The 20,877-nt window shown below is 44.5% G+C and overlaps 2 protein-coding genes across 2 annotated transcripts; both read right to left on the bottom strand.

Moving 5' to 3' along the window:
* Nucleotides 1–4,990: 4,990 nt before the first annotated feature.
* LOC140898609 (testis-specific serine/threonine-protein kinase 2-like) lies at nt 4,991–6,301 on the bottom strand. The gene has a single exon (XM_073312660.1). The coding sequence runs from the start codon at nt 6,163–6,165 to the stop codon at nt 5,071–5,073; it is 1,095 nt and encodes a 364-aa protein (XP_073168761.1). The 5' UTR covers nt 6,166–6,301; the 3' UTR covers nt 4,991–5,070.
* A 7,424-nt stretch (nt 6,302–13,725) lies between these two features.
* Nucleotides 13,726–14,792, bottom strand: LOC140898652 (testis-specific serine/threonine-protein kinase 1-like). The gene has a single exon (XM_073312789.1). The coding sequence runs from the start codon at nt 14,587–14,589 to the stop codon at nt 13,744–13,746; it is 846 nt and encodes a 281-aa protein (XP_073168890.1). The 5' UTR covers nt 14,590–14,792; the 3' UTR covers nt 13,726–13,743.
* Between the last annotated feature and the right edge of the window lie 6,085 nt (nt 14,793–20,877).

Below are 20,877 nucleotides of genomic sequence, written 5' to 3'. Positions count from 1 at the left end.
TTAGCTCCCTCCCTGTGTGTTGCTAGTTTAATGTCCTCCTGGCTGCTCCAGCTGGCCTCCAACCAAGATTATCCCCCACTAAGTGTGAGATGCAGGTTGTCCTGTTCATACAGACCCCTCTTCCACTTGAATAGGGTCCAATGTTCCACAAAACCAGACCCTTCAGCTTCACACCAGTCATGCAGCCAACAGTTCAACAAACTGTCATGATTGGCAGGTACTTCCCTGGCCTCGATGGCCCTATTAGCTTTCACCTAGGCACTACAGAAATAATCCACGTTCTCATCAGTGTAGGAACCCCTGCCCTACTAGGGGTCCAGAAAAGTTTCAAGATTCCCAGTTCTGTCAATGTCACTTGCTTTCAGGGAGCATTCTCCAATCCTAGTCCGTCACGCTACATCAGAAGAAGACGAGTGGCCTGCAGCTCAGGAAGAATATCAAGAGTTGGAGCCAGAACTTGATGCTGAATCTTCCCCCAGTTGCAAATGTTGGGGTTGCTTTGGCTTCCTCTCCTTCTGAGGATGTTTTTCTGTCCATAAGTTCTAGAACTGTAGGGTGATGACACTGATCACTCTGCAAGAAACCTTCCATTCTGGTTCTTCCATCAAGAATAAGATTACCCTTCCGTGGACTACTGCATCCTGTGAAAGCAGTGTGGTCTACTCTTCCATCATGTCAGGCTACATCAAAAAATACTGACACATGATATCATTTATCCTACAAAGGGTTTTCATTCATTCACATGCACCTTACCTTAGCTCTCTGGTTGTGGCAGTAGCTGTCCAAAGATCCAGAGGAGGACAATCACCCTCCAGACTTTCTGATAGGGAGAGAAAGAAGATGGATTCAATCAGTAGAACAGTGTTTTCATTGGTAGCGCTTGGAATTACAGTGGCAAATTGCCAGGGGCCTGAGTAACCTCTGTGCCTTCATGGCTGAGCTTCCATTCACCATCTTTCACAAGGATAAGATGGTGATGTACCCTAACCCTAGATTCCTCCCCAAAGTGGTATGTGATTTTCACGTTAACCAAGCGATAAAGCTGCCAGTATTTCCCCTTAGATTTCATGCTCACACAGGTGAGTCAAAGCTGTGTTCTTTGGCTGTTAAGAGAGCGTTTTTATTCTCCAGCAAATAGAATGTATTTTAGAAGCAACATTATAAGCATGTCCTTGTTCATTTTATCTCATGGAATAACATTTCTAAAACTGGACAAACAGATTTAAACAGAAGTCAAGGATTTTGTAAGTTTTCTAGTCTCTTTATTTCACATGCAGACATAAAGGTCATGCTGTCGCTTCACAGATGTTGTCTAGTGTCAGTTAGTGCACAGAGGAAAGTGTAAACTAGCATCTACTCCACCCTGCATAGGCGTTAGGTCACACTCTATCAGAGCAATGGCTACCTTCACCATAGCATGGTTTAGATGTATTGCTATTGCGGAAATCTGTAGGGTTGTTGCTTGGAGCTCTGTACGTACATTTACAAAGCACTACTCCCTACAGCTAGAATCTACATCAGCTGCTCAGTTTGGTAGAGCTCTACTTCAATTCCTAGTCAGTAGAACTCTGAATCTCACTTGCCATTTATGGGGTACCTTTTGCCAAACTACCCCAGGAGTGGGAATATGCAGCAGATACTTGAAGAAATGAAGGTTACTTAGGCTTCTCTTTGTGCACAGTGCCACTGTAGCGCTTTAGTGTAGATGCTCCTATGCCAACAGGAGAGCTTCTCCTACCCCCATAGCTAATCCTCCTCCCCAAGAGGCGGTAGCTATGTTGGAGACATAGCACTGTCGGGGGGGGGGGGGGGGTTGGTACAACTACGTCATTCAGCAGTGTGGACTTTTCTCACCCCTGAGTGACACAGTTCTACCAATATGGAGCTGTAGCGTAGACCTGGCCTTACCTGTATCTGGACTTCTTGGAGCTAGACTCTGCATAGTCACACTTCCAGCCCATCTTCATCTCTTCCTTTAAGTCCTCATAGAACTTGACTTGGAGGAGGTGGTGGAAGGAATTGATGCATCAGAGGACTCCACTCCTACCCCGCCTTTATAGCTTCACCCTCCGAACGTTCAGGAATGGAGAGGGGAGGGTCATGTGAGCATTCCAATGGCCACTGCTATGAAAAGGTTCCACTGTCTGAAGTGGACCCGCCAGCGCCTCCCAGGTGTGTGAATGCACAAAGACCATCTCAAAGAACTCCAGTTACAGGTAATGAACCTTCATTTCTTTACTGCCTGATCAATGGGAGGCCTCCCAGGTGCCTCCAATATTACACAGTTTAGATCTCTTAGGAGACGACAGTGACCAGCGGTGCTGGGAAGGGATGATCAGCAATGGTTCTGTTTTCTCTGTGTTCATCTCAAAGTAATCATTCATCTTCTAAACCTTAGTCTCTGCAGAGGAACTGAAATAGGGGCTGGGAGTCATTGACTAAGCTAGGGCCATTAGCAACTCCCTGAATAATGACTGCCAAGGGGCTGTGTGTAGATGTAAAACATGTTCCAGCGAAGATGAGCAAAGAGCCAGTGGATACAGAGGCCTGAAGCAGCTCACTGCAGGATAGACCAGATAAGATCTACATTAATACAAAGGTGTGGTTGTCAATATCACACATGACAAGGGAGTCAGAGAGGAACAGAATGCTGTTCCCCAACTGTGCCAACATTTCTACAGAGCCAGGTTCGGTAACCAGAGAGAAATCTGTTCAATAGACTAGTTCTGTGGTGGGCTGCCCCTGGAGCTAAAGGCATTTTGAGCTAGTGTCTTGTATTTGGGATTAGGAGCCAGGCAAACCTGATTTCTAATCTCACCTCTGCCAGTGACTTGCTGTGTGACCCAGGGTGATTACCTTCAGGTATCCATGCCTCAGCTGACCCACCTGCAAAGTGAGGGTGATTTTGTTTGGCTGCTGCACAGGGATGTTGTGCAAATGAATTAACATCTGTACAAGCTCTCAGAAGATGTAAAGTGCCATGTAAGTGCTACGTTAATATGTAGGTTGCAATCAGGTCGATCTCTGGGGAAGTCAAAGGAATGCTGGAGAGGATCTGATACTTAGCATAATTGTTTTGGGCACAGCGTAAGCTGCTTTTGTGAGAGGGAGAAGTTGCCAGCATGAGGGATGACAGTACTTAAGAACCAAAAGTCCAAGCTGAGTGCAGGTCCTGGCTAACCCTGGCATAGTCCTCAGTAGTTTGTCAAGAATAGAAAAAACGTCTAAGATCCATAGAGGATAGAGAGAGACAGAGCAGTAATGGGCGTATGTGCTGGAGTCTGAACGCACATCACTGCCATCTCTAACGTGCCTTTCTGGACATTGGAATGGCATCAGTGGCTCTAACTTGCCTTCCATCTCCTCCTCACCACTCTCTCTTTTTAATGGCTTGGGGGAGTTCTTCATTCTTATGAAAGAGAGGCAGCGATCTAGTGCAGTATGTTATCCTGGTTTCACCTGCATTGCTTTTCTCAGAGACATCCCTCTGGGCCTCCGTCAGCCCTTTTTAATACGTGCTTGGAACTCTAGTTCCAATGTCTACAAAACCACGTCCACAGCATGCAGTACTTCCAGCTGAAATGTTTAAAGGGGAACTAGTACTAGAAGACCTTGTATGAATGCTTTGGTGGGGTGGATAGTAAAACCTACAGTAAATCCATCCGACTTCTTTACACTTGCCTTAATCAGGCTGGGCATCTGGGTCCCCAGAGATGAGACTAGAGCATTAACCCACTTTACCAGGAAACCCCTCAGGTGGCATTACATTAAAATAATTAGGCTAGTGTGAGATCCTGTCTGAAGCAAGACTTGCTGCATCCTTACATGCAAGCTAAATGGGACAACTTTACATGGGAACAGCTTTGCACAGAACTAGGAAACATGGCAGAATAATTCCAACTAGGAGGCCGACGTTCAGGACCAAATGAACATGGGAATGATGCAAAAATCAATCAATAAAAATCTCTTGGCTGGTTCTATAGACCTGGTGCAACAATCAGGGCTGTCAGTATAGGCAGAGTTGGGGTAGGGAGGCTGCAGCTACTTGTGCTGTTGTCCATCTTGACCAAAGGCAACCTTTGATTCTTCAGCCCAAAGGGAAACTCCCGTGCAATTGTTTTGTAAATTGCAGAATTCAATCTTGGTTTTTTCCCCCTACATTTCACCATGGTGCAAACTGCAGGAGGGGAGCCTACAGTACAGAAAGAGGTGGGAGAAAAGAGGTGCCCTCGAGGTGCCATTCCAGAGCTTGGGAGGGAGTGGCTATTCAGATGGAAGTTTGTCTTTGCAAAGCCAAGCCTCCATCAGAGCACGCAGGGGGTGTTTTACCTCCAACCCCCTGTGAACGAAACAACAGAGCTGATTTGATGGACCCCATCAAAAATGAAACCCCACAGCGTTCATGTAGCTATAGTAGAGATATGCAAGTGTGTGTCAAAATGTACCTTTAAGCTCCTGCCTGCATAGAAGCCACATAAACACAGTTGCAGCCCCATAGTGTTTTGGTGGACCTAGGTCTTGTCAAGCCTGAATTCACCCGTATGGGCAGAACTGGCCATGATGACCTGCTTAGAAGCATGAGGTCTTTCCAAGTTCAACTATGCATTTTCAGATGACTTAAGGAATTGGCACTGAGAACCAGCTCAAAGATACGATTAATGGAAGGAGACAATAGCTTTTTATTCCACTCTTTTAGGAAACAGGCTGTCAGAGGCTGGCTACAACTCAGTGAGTTCCCAAACATCAAAATGATGACAGATCTCATAACAGCTTCACAGTGACAGGAGACACGTAGCAAAAGAAGCCAGGTATTGTGGCAGCGTCTATACCATTCTGCAGCCAGATCTGACTAGGAGAAAAAAATACTCCTTTGGTTACATTTACAGTTTTATTATGAATGTAAGTGATTTATTGATGGATTGTTCAGCTATGTTGCTACCAATATAGAGATCTAAAAGAATTCATAAAATTGTTTTTTACATCTTTCTGCTTTGGTCCCTTTTCATACTCCTCACTTCATAGTCTTGTCAATTAGTCTTTTGGGGGCTAGATAAAATACTTGGCTATCCTTTAATCATCACCATTTTTGATACCTATTTTTTGCATGTGATCTGTAACATCATTAACTTCTGCTTGCTCTTCCTCGGGAATGGCATCCTCTGCTTCCGCTACTGCTTCCAATCTGGGCACTACTTTAAACTCAGTTTTGTAATCTGGTCGATCTGCCTTAGATTCCCCCACGCGTTCTATTTCCTGTCTGTGCTCTGACTTCAACTCTCTGAGCTTCTGAGAACACTCTCCCTCTTTTACAAATGAAGTTGCCAAAGGAACTCTGGGTTTTGGAGTCTGCAGCCACTTGTGATTAAAAACTTCCTCTATGTGCAACCTCCGAGCCACGTCTGGCTGCAGCATGCGGTAAATAAGATCTTTGCATTCAACTGTCAAGCTTTTGGAGTTGGAAAAGTGCACTCTGTGTTCTTTCTGAATCTTTAGCATTTTTCCAATGTTTGAGTCGTCATAAGGCATTGATCCACAGACCATTATAAACAGAATGACACCCAGACTCCATATGTCATAAATCTTAGGCTCATAGGGAATGCCCTGTAACACTTCAGGGGCTGCATACGCAGCAGAACCACAGAAGGTTTTACTGAGAATAACTTTGCCATTTTCATCTCGAGTCAGTCGTCTGGAAAAGCCAAAGTCTGACAGTTTGATATTAAAGTCTTTGTCTAGAAGGAGGTTCTCACATTTCAAATCCCTGTGGACTACATCCAAATCGTGGCAGTACTTGATGGCAGAAGACAGCTGGCGAAACATCTTGCGAGCTACATCCTCAGAGATGGCCCCTCTGCTCTTGATGAACTCCAGCAAGTCTCCTTGTACGCCAAGCTCCATCACGATGTAGACTTTGCCATCAGATGTCTCAAAAATCTCAAAGGTCTTGACAATTGCACGGTGATTCACTTTGGCCAGAATCTCTATTTCCCTGGGGAGAAATCTTTCCAGGAAGTCATGAGGAGCTTTTTTCTTGTTGATTATCTTCACAGCCACGTTGAATTTCAGTCTATCAGAGTAGGCAGATTTCACTTTAGCGTATGACCCTTCTCCCAGATTGATTCCCAAGACATAGCCTCTCTTTTTAAGGATTGCAGCATCATCCATGGTGCCAGAGGCAACAAGTGATTTGTAAACTGAAATTGACTGTGCATCACACACGCAAACAGCTTGTTCTTGTCCATTCCATGGTGGTCATCTGAGATACCCTAGGTCTCTTTAGTTGGATGATGTAGAACCCTTAGCATTGTTTTATATGTGATGTGGGCATATGACGTCATAAAGCAGAGCTGATATTGGTGGTGACTGAATGTATAAAATATGACTTATTGCCCACAAAACTAGCTGGACAGGGAAGGGAGATAAGCAGGCCTGGAAGAGATTTTTAGCTGTATGGAGACACAGAAAAAGGTTGAATCCTTGATATTTTATGGAGGAAGAAGAGGCAAGATTTGGATACAGTATAGATATAAGGGGCAAAGGAGAGGGAAAAATCAAAGAGGGTCCTTATGTTATGAGCCTGAGTGGACAAGAGGAGAAGGGGGTGGTGTTATCCAGGACAGAGAATGAAGGGAAAGCTGTGTATTTGGAAGGAAAAATAAGGTGTTCAGATTTGGCCATGTCCGCGTTTTGATAGTGACAGGAGATCCAGGAGGAGATGTGGGACTGGATAAAGCTTCTTTGCATGGAATGTGATCAATATTGCCAGTAAAAATGGGAAGTCCAAGAGAATTATTTCTAATGTTTACGGCTGCTCTGTGTAAACATCCAGACCAGGTGATGCAGTCCCGACTTGAGCAACGGTCATGGATGGAACATGGAATCTTACCGGTATTTGAATCCAGGTCTTGTAAAAACAGTGTTTGTAGCCTCATGTGTCAGGCCCCGGTTTATAATTCTTGTGGTGGAAGTGCAGGAGTGAGAGGCATTGCTCTAACTCTAGACTTTTTTTGTGACTTTGAGCAAATTCATTAATCTCTCCCTGCCTCATTTTCCTCCTCTGTAAAATCTATGTAGAAATCCATCTACTATGGCCCCCATCACCTGGGACCATCATAACTGAGTGCCTCCCAATCTTTTCATGTATTTTCCCCACTCACAAACACCCTTGTGAGGTAGGGAAGTGCTGTTATCCCTATTTTATAGATAGCCTCTGTGTGACTTGCACAAGCCTTTTCCTTAGTGACTTGCACAAAGTCACACAAGAAGTTCGTCAGCCCAGGTTCCTGTGTCCAAGGCTAGCGCTTTAGCCACTGGACCATCCTTCCTTGTTGATGACAGTACTTTCCTGTATGAGGAGGTTGTTGAGGCCAAACTACTATGATGTTTGTCATGAGGGTTGAGATCCTCTGATATTAGGGACTATGCTATAAAAGTGCAAAGCACCGTTATAGAGTTGCTTGAGAGAGGTTTCATAATTTAGATTGTAAACAGGATTTAGGTTGAAACATGGCTCCATTAAAAGCTTGATTTTTCACTCCTCTGATTACTTAGCTCAGAAAGGAAGATGTGGTTTGAAATATTTTGTAATTAATTCCACAGGATGGCTGAATTTTTCTGTGAAAGTTTGCAAAGGAAATTGATCAGTTGATTTTTGAGAGCGGGTCATTTTTAAACACTTCTTTCTTGGTATTTTAAAGACCTTTCCGGGGTCTGTTACCTTTTCATTTCAAACTCTGATCCACAGTCATTGGACTTTGGACATGCTCTGGTCTGACTGCAGCCAGATTTGCTAACATTAGTTTCTAGGAAAGGACCCCTTGACTGAGACTCCAAGCTGGAATTAGATCTAGATGCCCAATTCTGGTCTCCTCCTCTATAGGCTGAAGGATCATTTACTTCCCCTCGGAATAGATGGCAGCAATAACTCCCCAAACCCTCGCCAACTCTGATTTAGCTTAAATACAGTATGTTAGTTCAACAGGAAGAATGGAGAGGGAGTAAATAAGTGTAAATTGCAAAGCCATGTCTGTGTCGAAGGTTACACTCAACCTTGCTGGAGAGGCAAATTGTACAGGTTATGTAGAGACCAATGAATCTTATAGCATGAGATCAGCCATGTCCCTGTTTGGCCTTCTGAGCTGAACTTTCCTGTTCTCACTCCACATCTGGCTCCTATGTGTCCCCTAGTTTGAGCTCTGCTTCTCTCGCTCTCTTCCCCTGCTTCCCCCCACACCTCTTTTCTAGTCAAGTGATTCATTTTTGTTCATGTCCACTGGTTGACTCTCCCTGATCAGTTTAGGGGATGGTTTAGTATTCTCCCTAGCCTTCCTTGGATCTTGCCTTCAAGACCAGTGGATCTCAACTAGGGGTCTGGGGCCCACTGGGGGCCCCCGAGCAGGTTTCAGGGGGTCTGCCAAGCAAGGCTGGCATTAGACTTGCTGTGGCCCAGGGGCAGAAAGCTGAAGCCCCACTGCACGGGGCTGAAGCCTGGGGTTCCAAGCCCCGCCACCCAGGGTTGAAGCCGGAGCCTGAGCAAATTAGCTTCACAGGGCCCCTTGTGGCCTGCCGCTCCTGCCGGGCAGCGTGGCGATGGGGTTGGCTCCGGCTTGGCAGCGGGGCTGCGAGCTCTTGCTGCTGTGAGCGGCATGGTAAGGGAGTGGGGTACGGTTGGATAGGCGAGGGAGTCCCAGGGGGCCTGTCAGGGGGTGGGGTGTGGATAGGGGTCAGGGGACAGGGAGAAGGGGGTGATTGGATAGGGGGTGAGGTCCCGGGGGGCGGTTAGGGGCAGGAGATTCTGGGGGGGCGGTCAGGGGACAAGGAGCGGAGGGGGGACGGGGGTTGGATGGGTCAGGGGTTCTGAGGGGGACAGTTAGGGGGCAGGAAGTGGGAGGGGGCAGATAGGGGGCGGGGGGCAGGCTGTTTGGGGAGGCACAGCCTTTCCTACCTGGCCCTCCATACAGTTTTGCAACCCCAATGTGGCCCTCGGGCCAAAAAGTTTGCTTGTCTAGGCCTACACAGGAAAAGGTGTATGCTAAAAAAATTAATTATCTATCTAAAGTATCTTACACATGCACACCTGCATGCAATACTTTACCACAGAGACGTGTCACATTTGCTTTGATATCATGAGTCAAGCACACACGAATACTTTACAGTCATTTACATCATAGTTCAAGGAAGACTTTGATCATTCACTTACGAACCTTTCATACATTACACAGCAAGACCAGCCTAAAATGTATAAACGGTGAAAACAACGCACAATTGGGCAAGAACTACAAAACAGTAACAGCTGAAAAGGGAGGCCAAGAACTTGTAAAACTTAGAGTGGCCAATATTTAAATTAAATGCTTGCACTGACTGACAGTTTTTCTGGGCATTGTTAGCTAGCTACAGAGTGTGTATACAATGTCTGCACAACATTTGCTGCTTGTTTCATAAGCTTAATGCATGTATTTTATCTTAATTCTGACATTGCTAAAATATGTATTTGGATTCTGATATAAAATAATTAGAAAGATGATCATTTTCTGGCACGCTGGAATAATGAAATCTTTACACTAGTGACAGTACACCCAGTTTTATGAATGGGTAAAAGCCCCGTCTGCAATACGTGGCTTGGTTGTGGATGCAGAATCCGGCATTATATTAAACTGGCCAATTAACGTAGCTTATAACAAATGTTTGAAACTATCTTGGCGCTCCAGCCCCCTAAGAATTACATCAGACACTAAATGGGGCCAGCAATGAGTGACTTGATCTTAAACTACAGTGACTTGGGGGGAATGCAGAGTCCACTGAATGCACGGTGCACACAAAGTCTATGGCGTGTATTTATTAGACAGCACAAACCCTTGTGCACTAAGGTAAAATGTCAAAGCCAGGGCTTTTGAGACCATTGTCATTAACGAAGATAAATATTTTAGCAGCAGCACACTGCAGGGAGGCTCATGTTAAAAAAATCCATCACTAGATTACAGGGAAGTGGGGATGATTTTCTTGCCTCAGGTGGACTTTGCTAAATCATCCCTGCCAGAGGTGACATATCACTGGGCCTTGTAAAAATATTTCAGCAAAATCAGTTTGTCTTTGCAATGGACCAGATTGCGCCAAGTGTGAAGTATTGACAAAGAATGCCTTGGGAAGGATATAGCCAGACTAGACTCCTCCCGCCTCTACTGTTGACACAAGCTGCACACTGATACATGACCCATATACTCAAGATATCTTCCAGGAACGCATTCCCAGCAAAATGCTGTTTACTAATATTTGGTGGTTCAGTCGTGTTGCTTCACTAGGTTCAGAAAAGAACATTTTTTAAAATCTGAAAGTAAATCAATGGCTTCTTCAGGCCTTTATCCTGTCCCTCTGCAAGCGTCTGCCCTACTCTGTCTTCTGTCCAGCTGCACAGGAGCTCTTTGCCATCATGGCTCTTTGCCAAAATATCAGGAGAAAAAAATGCATATTGTCAACAGAGAGTGATGATTGCTTTTCTTTCACACTGTTTATTATAAGTGAGCAAGTTACAAAGAAATTGACACATTCCTCCCTCCTCCCGGGAGCAGCCGCCTCTTTCCCTGCTTTTCTAGCAGTGGCTGCCTTTTGGGTCTTCTTCTCCACTTTGTTCTCCATGGGTATCACCCTCTTGGTTGACTCCCCTCTGATGTTGTGGCTCCAGTTCTGGCGGCAGTCTAAGTGCCCCCTTAAGGAATACCTCACTGCATTGTAAATGTGGGTCTGTGGATCCTGGGCTTGTGGACTCAGTGTTTCCAGGCTTAAGTGTCCACACTTCACTATAAGCCTTGGCTTACAATTGCTGGACCTGGGTCTTGCTGCGCTACACAGACTTTCTGACTAGGGGGTGGGCTTTGGGCCACTGTGTTCACACTGCAAAATGACAGGGTTTAGACCTGAGTCACAGTGGGCCTCGGACTCTGACCCAACCCCCCTAGCAGGGTCCTAGGACCCAGGTCCTGAGTGCTTGCTGGACTGAGTCAGACTGATCTGTGTATAGATGGAAGCGGGACTTGGGCTCAAACCTGAATCAGACTTCGTGTGCAGTGTAGACATACCCTTAATGTACTGAGCTCCCAAGGCACAGCATTTACATCACTGATTAATAGTCACTTAGGGCCAAATCTTGGTGGCTTTACCTACACCCAGAGTCCCATTGCTCAGGATTTGGCCCTTTCTCTTTCCTTGGTTTACTGTAATGCATGCTGTATAGCTTGGTAGCAAGATGCTGGTTTTATTTATATATGATTAATACAAACCTCTTGTTCCGTAAAAGAGAAGTCACTTTTTTTATTCCTTATTCCCTTTTGTGGCCTTTTTCATGCCTGGATCCCTCTGTGGGTTACAAAGGAGGGCAACTGGTCTTGAAATTCTCCCAAGGCCACACAATGAATAGGTGGCAGTGATGGGAATAGAACCTAGGTCTCCTGAGTCCCTGCCCAACAGTCAGGGGACCTTTCTGCCTCCCAATACACCATGATATTCAAAGGTTGCAACCTATCAGCCGGAGGCAGAGTCCTGAGCAAACCATGCCTCATGAGGAAGGGAATGAGACCGATGGAAAGCTATATAACTCCGGTCTGTACATCTCTTCCCCATGATTTTGTAACAGGTGAGTGGTACAACCCCCTTGACCAGTTACAACTTGTGTGGTGCATATTGTGTCAAATGCTAGCTTTCCTGCCATCACAGCTGAATTTGTGTGTCTTTCCTCACCTTCCGTGCTGCCTAGTAGTATTTTTAATAGTGCACTCTAGGAAAATTCGGACTGCTATCCCATAGTGCCTCAGCAGGGGAGAGAACGCCTGTAGGACACAAACCCAACGGAATCAGCACCATGTGCAGCAATGCACTGTGGGATGTCCCATTTCATACAGCTGGGAATGAAGGAACACTGACCAAATTTACAACACAAACCTGATTGGGGGATTCTGTCCATACTGCAACAAAACTAAACATCCTGTACTGAACTGGTTCCAAGAAGACACTGATGTCAGCTTCGGCACCGGCAGGGGCAAAACACTCCTAGCTGGCATAGCTACTAACAACTTTCACCATACTGGGCGTGACACAAAACCTGTGTAGAGCCAGCTGTGACAGATATGGCAAGTTCCTGCAAAATCCTTAAAAAACCTTATTGAATTAAGTTTTACATATCTTTGGATCTATTTCAGTAAATGAATGGTGTATGTATTATTGTGGCACAATGTGACTTTTGGACAAACAGTGTCAAGTGGTTTTTCCTAGGGAGTATCTAGGGGGAGGTGAATGCAAATTTCCACCTCCAGTTATGACAAAATTGAGCCTTTTGAAGCTACGCTCTGAGGAGAGGACCATTGTCTACTGATTAGCAGTTCCCGGAGTCTCAAGATCAAAGGCCCAAGCTGTCTAAAGGAAAAACTGAGCTTCGGGGCGGGTGGAAAGCTGCTATGAACTTGTAACTACAGAAAAATCTCTTGGTGTAAGTGATTTGAAGGACTGACTCCTACCAGAGCCCCTACTGGAGTGTGTGGGGGGGTGACCTCTGGTAAGCTTATTAGCATGCGTGTAGGTTCTTTTATTGTTTTAGTATGTTTTCTCTGTAATGAATAAATGTGCTTGCTTAGAAAGAGCTGTATGGTAACTTATAACTGTGGGCAATTACGCTGTGTATAGGCTCTGAAGAGAGAGAGCAAAGAGCAGATGCTGGCCTGTTTAGGCACTCTGGCTTGCTGGGAGTATCGCAGTGTAGGAAGTGAACTCTGAAGCCTGGATGAACTCTGGTCATGTGGGAGAGAGACATGGGTCTCTGCCCAGAGAGGTGATGGCTGAGAAGAAGGACCATGGAGGGGAAAACCAGGTGCAGTAGCTCTGAACTGTGACATCAACCGTGGCACTAAGTGATCACAAACTTAGTTCAAAGTTGGAGTGAGAACAGGGACTTAGAAGCCAGCAGCTCCCATGACTTCTGGTCAGGCTGACTACAAATTACCTTCTTCATTAGTAGATACCAGCAACAAAGGAACAAATTCCCCCCGCCCTGGGTTCAGATCCTGAGCCCCTCTCTGATTGGCAGAGGGTTCTGTTTGAGGATGATTAGGAGGAGAAGCAGGAAGAAACACTATTTGGAGGCTGAGAAAGGCAAAGAGCTACTCTGAGGAGCTTCCTGGCCTTTCTACCATGTGCCCCTGGAATCACTAACCAAGCCCGCTCTCCTGCTGACACGTGCTGTCCCGCAATAGTCCTGGGGGGGTCACTATGGGAGGCTCCTTCCTACTTTCCTGGTGTGCCCACATCTCTCATCATACTGTGTCAACCTTAACTTGTAAGCAGCTATTTGGGGCAGCACAGAGCCTCTGCCAGTAAAGCACCAATGCATGTTTATGACACCCTGAATAAATCAGATAACAGTGGGATGGGCAGAGGCTAAAATTGCTGTCTGGCTCACTGGAGGGAGAACAGGTAACCCCAGCTACTGCTAAAAATCTGTGTGCCTTGAGAAGTTGTCATTCATGTTGACCTCAGCAGCAAGGCAAATAAAGGAAATAACAGCTTCCACACAGCAGCTGGCTGCAACTGAATTTGTTTCCAAATATGAAAGTGGATAGAAATCTCACCAGGAGAATGACTGGGCACATTGAGCAAAGGAAACCATGGATCACAGCAGCAGTTACAGCACTCTGCGGTGTGACAGCCTCTCGAAACAGATATGCCTTCCCCTTTGTTTGTGCTTCGTGGTTTATTGATTGATTATTCAAGCATGGTGTGTGGCTTCTGGCGCTTCCCCTGCACCCAAGCATGGTTCAAAACATCTTCGATTCGTAGCCGGTGAGACACATCGGGCTGCAGCATACGGAAAATAAGATCTTTGCATTCATGTGTCAAAGACTCAGGGAAGATCACTCGGTGTTCCTTCTGAAAGCGGAGCATTCTCTTCACATTGGAGTCATCGTATGGCATGTATCCACTGACCATCACATACAGAATGACGCCCAGACTCCATATGTCATAAACTTTGGGCTGATAAGGAATGCCTTCTATCACTTCAGGAGCAGCATAAGCAGCAGAACCACAGAAGGTCTGACTGAGGATCACTTTCCCATTCTCATCCTGGAAGCACCGTTTGGAAAAGCCGAAGTCAGACAGTTTGATGTTCATGTCTTTATCCAGGAGGATGTTGTCACATTTCAGGTCCCTGTGGACCACGTCCAAATCGTGGCAGTACTTGACGGCGCAAGACAGCTGGCGAAACATCTTGCGAGCTACTTCTTCAGGCAGACCTCTGTTTCTCTTGATGAACTCCAGTAAGTCTCCTCGAACACCGAGCTCCATGACTATGTAGACTTTGCCAGACGTCTCAAAGATCTCATAGATCTTGATGATAGAACAGTGGCTCACTGTTGCCAATATCTCCAATTCCCTGGGGAGAAATTTTTCCAAGAACTCAGGAGGAACATTTTTCCTGTCCGTAATCTTCACTGCCACGTGGAATTTCAGGCGCTCAGAGTAGGCGCATTTCACTTTGGCAAAAGAGCTCTCTCCTAAATTGCTCCCCATGATGTAACCTTTCCTCTTAAGGACTGCAGCATCATCCATGGTGCCAGAAGCAACAAGTGCCTCGGAAGGTGAAACCTACAACTCATCTGTACATAAGCTAGCAGTGTATTCCTTTGCACTGCATGATGGTTGACTCTGGTGTCTGAGTCCTTTGGAGGTTACTGATCTGAAACCGCTTGGCATTGTTTAATAGATGATGTCAGCAGGTGAGGTCATAAAGCAAAGCTGTCATGAGTGGTGACTGACTGTATAATTCAGTGGCATTATAAAGCGAAAGCCAATCACAGGGATGATAAAATTTCATACATCAACGAAAAAAGACATCACCTCGTGTTCTGGAACCCCTTTATAGAGGATTGTTCTATCTTACAAGGGGAAAGAGGTTGGTTTAAAAAGATCTCCTGTTTGGTTTTGAAACTAAAATCGCTTCATTCCACTTATTTGCTCAGCCTAGTACTTAGGTATTATTTATCCCTGCTTCTGAGCCTGCTACTCTGTGCCTCTATTGCAGCCTCAACACACTTGAATTTTCTAGCCTAACGCTCTCCCCATCCTTTCATTTGGTCTAAAGTACTATCCTTGGGGTGGATAGCTGTACTGATGCCAGGTTTGTACATAAGAAGGAGAGGTTATGTAAGGGGAAAGATAAGGCAATGCTCATTCCGTGCTGTTCATGATCCAATCACATAAGCAATAAAACTTCAGTATGTATATTGGGAACTCCATCACAGGTATTTGTTACAGACAACAGTTATGTGTGGCTGGGGGTGCCCAGCACTGGAAAAAGTTGGCCAAACCCAGAACACTGTGGGGAAACTTCAGGGAGTTTAGGTGGTTGTGAGACTAGTACGTGTTGCGGGCAGAAACCATGAAACCAGCCCTTTACAAAGGCAGGTGGTATTGTCCCATTTGTCTGATTGAGAAACTGAGGTCCAAAGTCAAGAAGCAGAGAGCAGAAAAGAACCCAGATCTTTTGACTTCCAGTCTGGTGCCGTAAACCCTGAACTCCATACCTTCAGGTCATGGCTAAAAATCCAGACCCACTGCCGCATTCCTAAAGAGGTTAGCTATTCCTCAGAGCTGGCCTACAGAATTTGCAACAAGATGTGTTTCAGGATGTGCTTTGGATACAAGTCTTGTAAACATGTCCATGTGGAGCCCTAAAAATCCCAGCAGCAGACCCAAAAGCCAGCTATCAAAAGGAAGCGGTGTCTTACTTTTAGAGGTGAACTATAATTCATCATCATCACCATCATGTTCCTATTACGCCTCTGGCGTTTAGGGCAGCGTTGAAGCTCCTCCACTCCTGTCTGTTTCTGGCAAGTCTTTCAATGGTTCCCCAACTGTGCCCCAGGTTTTCCAGCTCAGCTTCCACAGCTCTTCGCCATGCTGTTTTCGGGTGGTCTCATTTTCGCTTGTCTTCAGGTGTCCATCTTATTGCTACTCTGGTGATGGAATCAGTTTCCATCCGAAGCACATGACCGATCCATCTCCAACGCCTCCTGGCAATGACAGTGCTCAGATTCTCTTGGTTGCACCGTGTCAATAGATCTTGGTTTGAGATTGTTCTGGGTCAAAAGATACAGAGGATTTTTCTGAGGCAGGTTGTATGGAATGAAGACAGTTTGGACATGTCATACTTTCTCATTCCCCAGCATTCTGAACTATAAAGTAGTGTTGAAAGTTCGCAGCTCTGATAAATCTTGATTTTGGTTTTGGTGTTGTATTTTGATGATTTCCAGACTGTATTTAAGTTCCTGAAGCTGTTCCTGGCTTTATTGATTTTGTTCTGGATGTCCTGGCTTCTTTCACCGTCTTGGCTGATGGTGCTGCCCAAGTATGTGAATATTTCTATATTGGTGAGAACATAATCCTCTATCCGTGGTGATGGTGAGGCAATATTAAAGATCATGATATCGGTCTTATTGTGGTTGATTTTCAGTCCAGTTTGGTTGCTGGATGCGTTGAGTTGAGTTGTTTTTCTTGTATATGGTGTTGGATATGTGATAGGAGAGCGACATCATCTGCGAAGTCCAGGTCTTCAAGGGATGAGAAGAGAGTCCATTTAATGCCTCTTGGCATGTCTTCTCTTGTACACCACATTACCCAGTCAATGGCAATGTTGAAGAGGATTGCAGACATGACATACCCCGATGTATTCCTGTTTTAACTTCAAAACTGAGCTCCCTGTGATCAACACTGCATGTAAAGCTGAAATAGAAGCTTTTGATGACGTTGATTATATGGAAAGGAATTCCATATGCCCGCAGAAAGCGCCATAGGCCGGTCCTGTAAATACTATCAAAAGCTTTCTCAAAGTCTATGAAATTTATGTAGAATTACCATTGCCATTCTAAGCATTGTTCTATTACCTTTTGTAGAGTGAAGAACTGGTCTGTGCATCCACGCCCTTTCCGAAAACCTGCTTGCTCTTTTCTGAGAACGCTATCAACTGCCTCTGATATACGCTGGACTATGATCTTACACAATACTTTGCTTGGCACAGAAAAAAGCGTGAACTAATTAGCCTGCCATCAAATTAACCCTGTTTAATGTTCCGTGCTCAGGGTTGTCGCCATAATCCCTCTCTGAAGTTAAAGTGATGGCCTCAAAGATGGTCACATTAAAATGCTTCACTCCTCCTATGATCACTGTTCCTTAGGACTTAAAAGCAGCACAGACAAAGTGAGAGCCTAGGCCTTTTTCTTATGTCTGATATAACCACACTACAGATATATAATACAAGAAAACGAATGTTTTATAAAAGCAAGGGCAGAACTATTCGCACTTTGTAACTAGAGCTGGTGGGAAATTTCTGGACATAAGCATTTTTCTATAGGAAAATGTTGATTTGTCAAACTTCAAAACAGCCTGAGGGAAGGGGCAATTTCAACAACATTTAGTTTTGGAAAAAAAAATGGAAATGAAGCATTTTGATAAGGTCGAAATGTTCCATAATGAGAACATTTTGCTTTGAAATGACTTTTTGTTTTGAAATGTATATTACAAATTACAATATAAAATAAAAAGGAGTACTTGTGGCACCTTAGAGACTCACAAATTTATTAGAGCATAAGCTTTCGTGAGCTACAGCTCACTTCATCGGATGCATAGAATGGAAAATAAACAAGGTCAAAACAGAGACAACGCTTTTAACTTTACCAAAGAAAAACTTTTCAATTGATCCAAAACAGAATTTTGTCCAAAAATTTGTTTCATGGGAAATTTCAAAATGTTCTTTTTATTCCGGTTCTGAATGAATTTTGTTTTAAACTTCAATTTCCCGCAGAGTGGAAATTCTGGTTTCTGACCAGCTCTAATTATGACAGACGGGAGAATACCTTGTATTAATCTTTCACAGAGATTTAGATCAGGCTGGAGACTTCCTTTGCATTTCTTTTCATTACACACCTCAGCTAGAGCTGTCTCAGGTAGGAGAGGTTGAGCTCAAGATTAACTAACCAGTTTTTTCTTATTAATTCCTCTGACCTCCCAGAAAGCAAGCAGATCCTTTGTGTGACTTCAAGCTCCCAGCTTCACAGAGTGGATCAGAACAACTTAACGCTCTGGCTTCCAGCTCCCTCCAAATTGAATTTGGAAGCAGTTAAGTCTCCTGATAACTGATTAACGCAACATGCATCTGTGTGCAGCCATGAAGACACCTTGCAAATTTCTCTTTGGGCTGTACAGCACCCATTTGTAACATTCCTACATGGCAGTTAGGAATGTATCTATATCTTTATGCTAACGTGTGCTCTATAGATAGCATTATATGCTTCCAAGATAAAGATATACATTAACGTCACTGATTTGCTCTCTTGCTGCTTGGGAAAGCAGAAGGGGAAGCCTGTCCAACTGCCGGGGAAGGGTTAACCATACTTTGCTCAGTAGTGATACCTAATGGGGGTGATCTCTAAGGGTAGCTCTTTCTCCTAAAGGGCTGCCAAGCACTGGAAAAGGCTGGCCAAACCTGGAGTTTTAGAAGTTTCTGAGAATGGCAGTTGGGGGCAAAACAGTCTCTTGGGTTAGGCTATGGCCAGCTCCTGCCAGCAGAAACCAGCCTTTTACCAACCGAGTGATTTGCACTTGTTTATGTTACTACTGACTTCTACTTACTTAGGTGACAGAAGCTACTCTGGGAAAAGGAGTAACCTCCCTGATCACTTTATATCTACCTGCCAAATTGTAGCATGTTATTAAGAGCAGTTCACTATCTGAGATCAGTCTCTCCCATATTGCTTATAAACTAGGCTTAATGAGTCAGAGGGTGAATAAAAAGATACTGTTCTGTTCCAATAGATGTATACAAATATATTGGAACAGTATACACATAAGGTGAAATTCTGGCCCCATCAAAATCAATGGCAAAACTTCTGTTGACTTCAGTGGGGCCAGGATTTCACCTGCTCTTATGAACCAAAGAGACAATCCTGTATTCACTGGCCCTTAACTCTAAACAAATTATTAACAGACTAATCCTCAACAGGTCACACAAGCCCTCAGGCATTTAAACTGTTAAGAAACAGAGCTCAGGAATGACCTTAGTGTGGGTTCTGGAAGGTACTGTATAAAAAGCATAGTTATTTTTCTTTTTTTAGACAGGACCCGTAGCGTGAGGCATCTTGCAAAACAAAGGCAAACACTGGGTTCCTGCCTCAAGGAGCATGCAGTATGATTACAGATGTGATGCAAGCAGTGACAGTAACAAACCAAAGAAGTAGGATGGAGTGAAGAAAGAGAACAAACACAGAAAGCTTCATTAGAAAGGAGTTAAGGCTGAAAGTGGGTTTGCATGGACGGACTGTGCTATTCTGCAAACTGCTATTACTTTCCTTACAAATATGCCACATCTTTAAAACCCCCAAGCATCAGGCTGCCAGGTAGTGAACTTTGAAGTCAATTTTTAGATATTATAATTTTAAAATGCCTTTTCTGATCTCCACCCCCCCCCAACATCTTAGAGAAACCCAAAGCAGGGCTGAGACATGGCATGCAAAGTTTCAAGACAATGGTTTATTTTGGCAGAGTGGGGGGTCAGTTTGAATAATTAGGCTTAAAAGGGAAACTAGCTTCTGCTTAAATATTAGGTGGTTACTGCTTCTCTATATCAGGATCACATGGTTACTCATTTATAATGTGCACACATCTTAATGGAAAGAATTAATTCATAATAACCTGCTGAAACTAAAACTCACTCTCCTCTCCCAGCTTTATAGGTTTGCAATTTGTTATACTGCAGGAAGTATGGCTGCAACCAGGCATTCCAGCCTCCTTCCTTACCAGCTTTACTAATTTCCAAGATGCTCTGAATTGCATAATTAGTTTCCTGTATATTTTCCTCTTTTCTCCCTCCTGGATGGGCTTTGACACCTGGGATGAACTGTCACCGCAGGTATGACAAAACAAACTGATTTATATGATTTTGCTCTAAAATGTAATGCTTTTTGTAATGATTGAGTCTACACATGCTGTGAAACTAATGCATTACGTGGCAGTGTTGGATACTTGATTGCAGTAATAATTATTAGCATGATTTCTGCGATGCTGAAAAATTATCTTGGGGAGTTGGCAGTATAAGCAGAGGCATGTGAGAACATGGAGTCATTCACTCCCATATTGTAGCTCAGACAGCATGGTGATGGTCTCCCTAGGAATACCTGAGAGAGGTTAGACAGTAATAATATTGTTGCCAATTGGCCAAGTGATAGTCAATTTCAGGGTGTAGCAGCAAGTCAGTTTCCACTGAGAGAGAAATTTGGATTGTGGAGTCAGGTATCTTTCCTGTGATTGATTTATTTTCAACATATTCATAAGTGATCATAAAGACTGGACAGGAAACTCCTCAAACCTCAGGTCAGTCACCACTAGCCAGGAACAGCTGCTTCCATCTCTGTTGATCCACCTCGGAAAACTGTGTTCTGCTCTAACCGTCCTGGAACACTTCATTGCCCTACCATGACCAGACCCCTGCTTGCGCTATCTGGGTGCACCTTAGTCGAATGCCTTAGCACCAACCTTTTCCATAACAATATTTAGCATGTACATTGTGTCATGAAACCAGCCCTTTACAAAAGTGGGAATTCTTGTTTCCATTTTGCTGACTGAGAAACTGAGGCCCAGAGGGGTAATGCTTACTTGCCCAAAGTCACATGGTAAGTCATTGGTAGAGTGGAGAATAAAAACCAGATCTCTTGACTCCTAGCCTGGTGCCCTATTCCTCGGCCTCTCTACTACCAAGTCTGGCTTGAGATTATTGGCGAGGAAGGTTGAACTGCTGCTGCTGCCTGTACTTTTCTATTCTCTAGAAAGAACTTAAATCTCGATGAT

Source organism: Lepidochelys kempii, chromosome 15 (genome assembly GCF_965140265.1).
Source record: "Lepidochelys kempii isolate rLepKem1 chromosome 15, rLepKem1.hap2, whole genome shotgun sequence".
NCBI classification, from domain to species: Eukaryota; Metazoa; Chordata; order Testudines; family Cheloniidae; genus Lepidochelys; species Lepidochelys kempii.
This window is presented reverse-complemented; position numbering and strand designations above follow the sequence as displayed.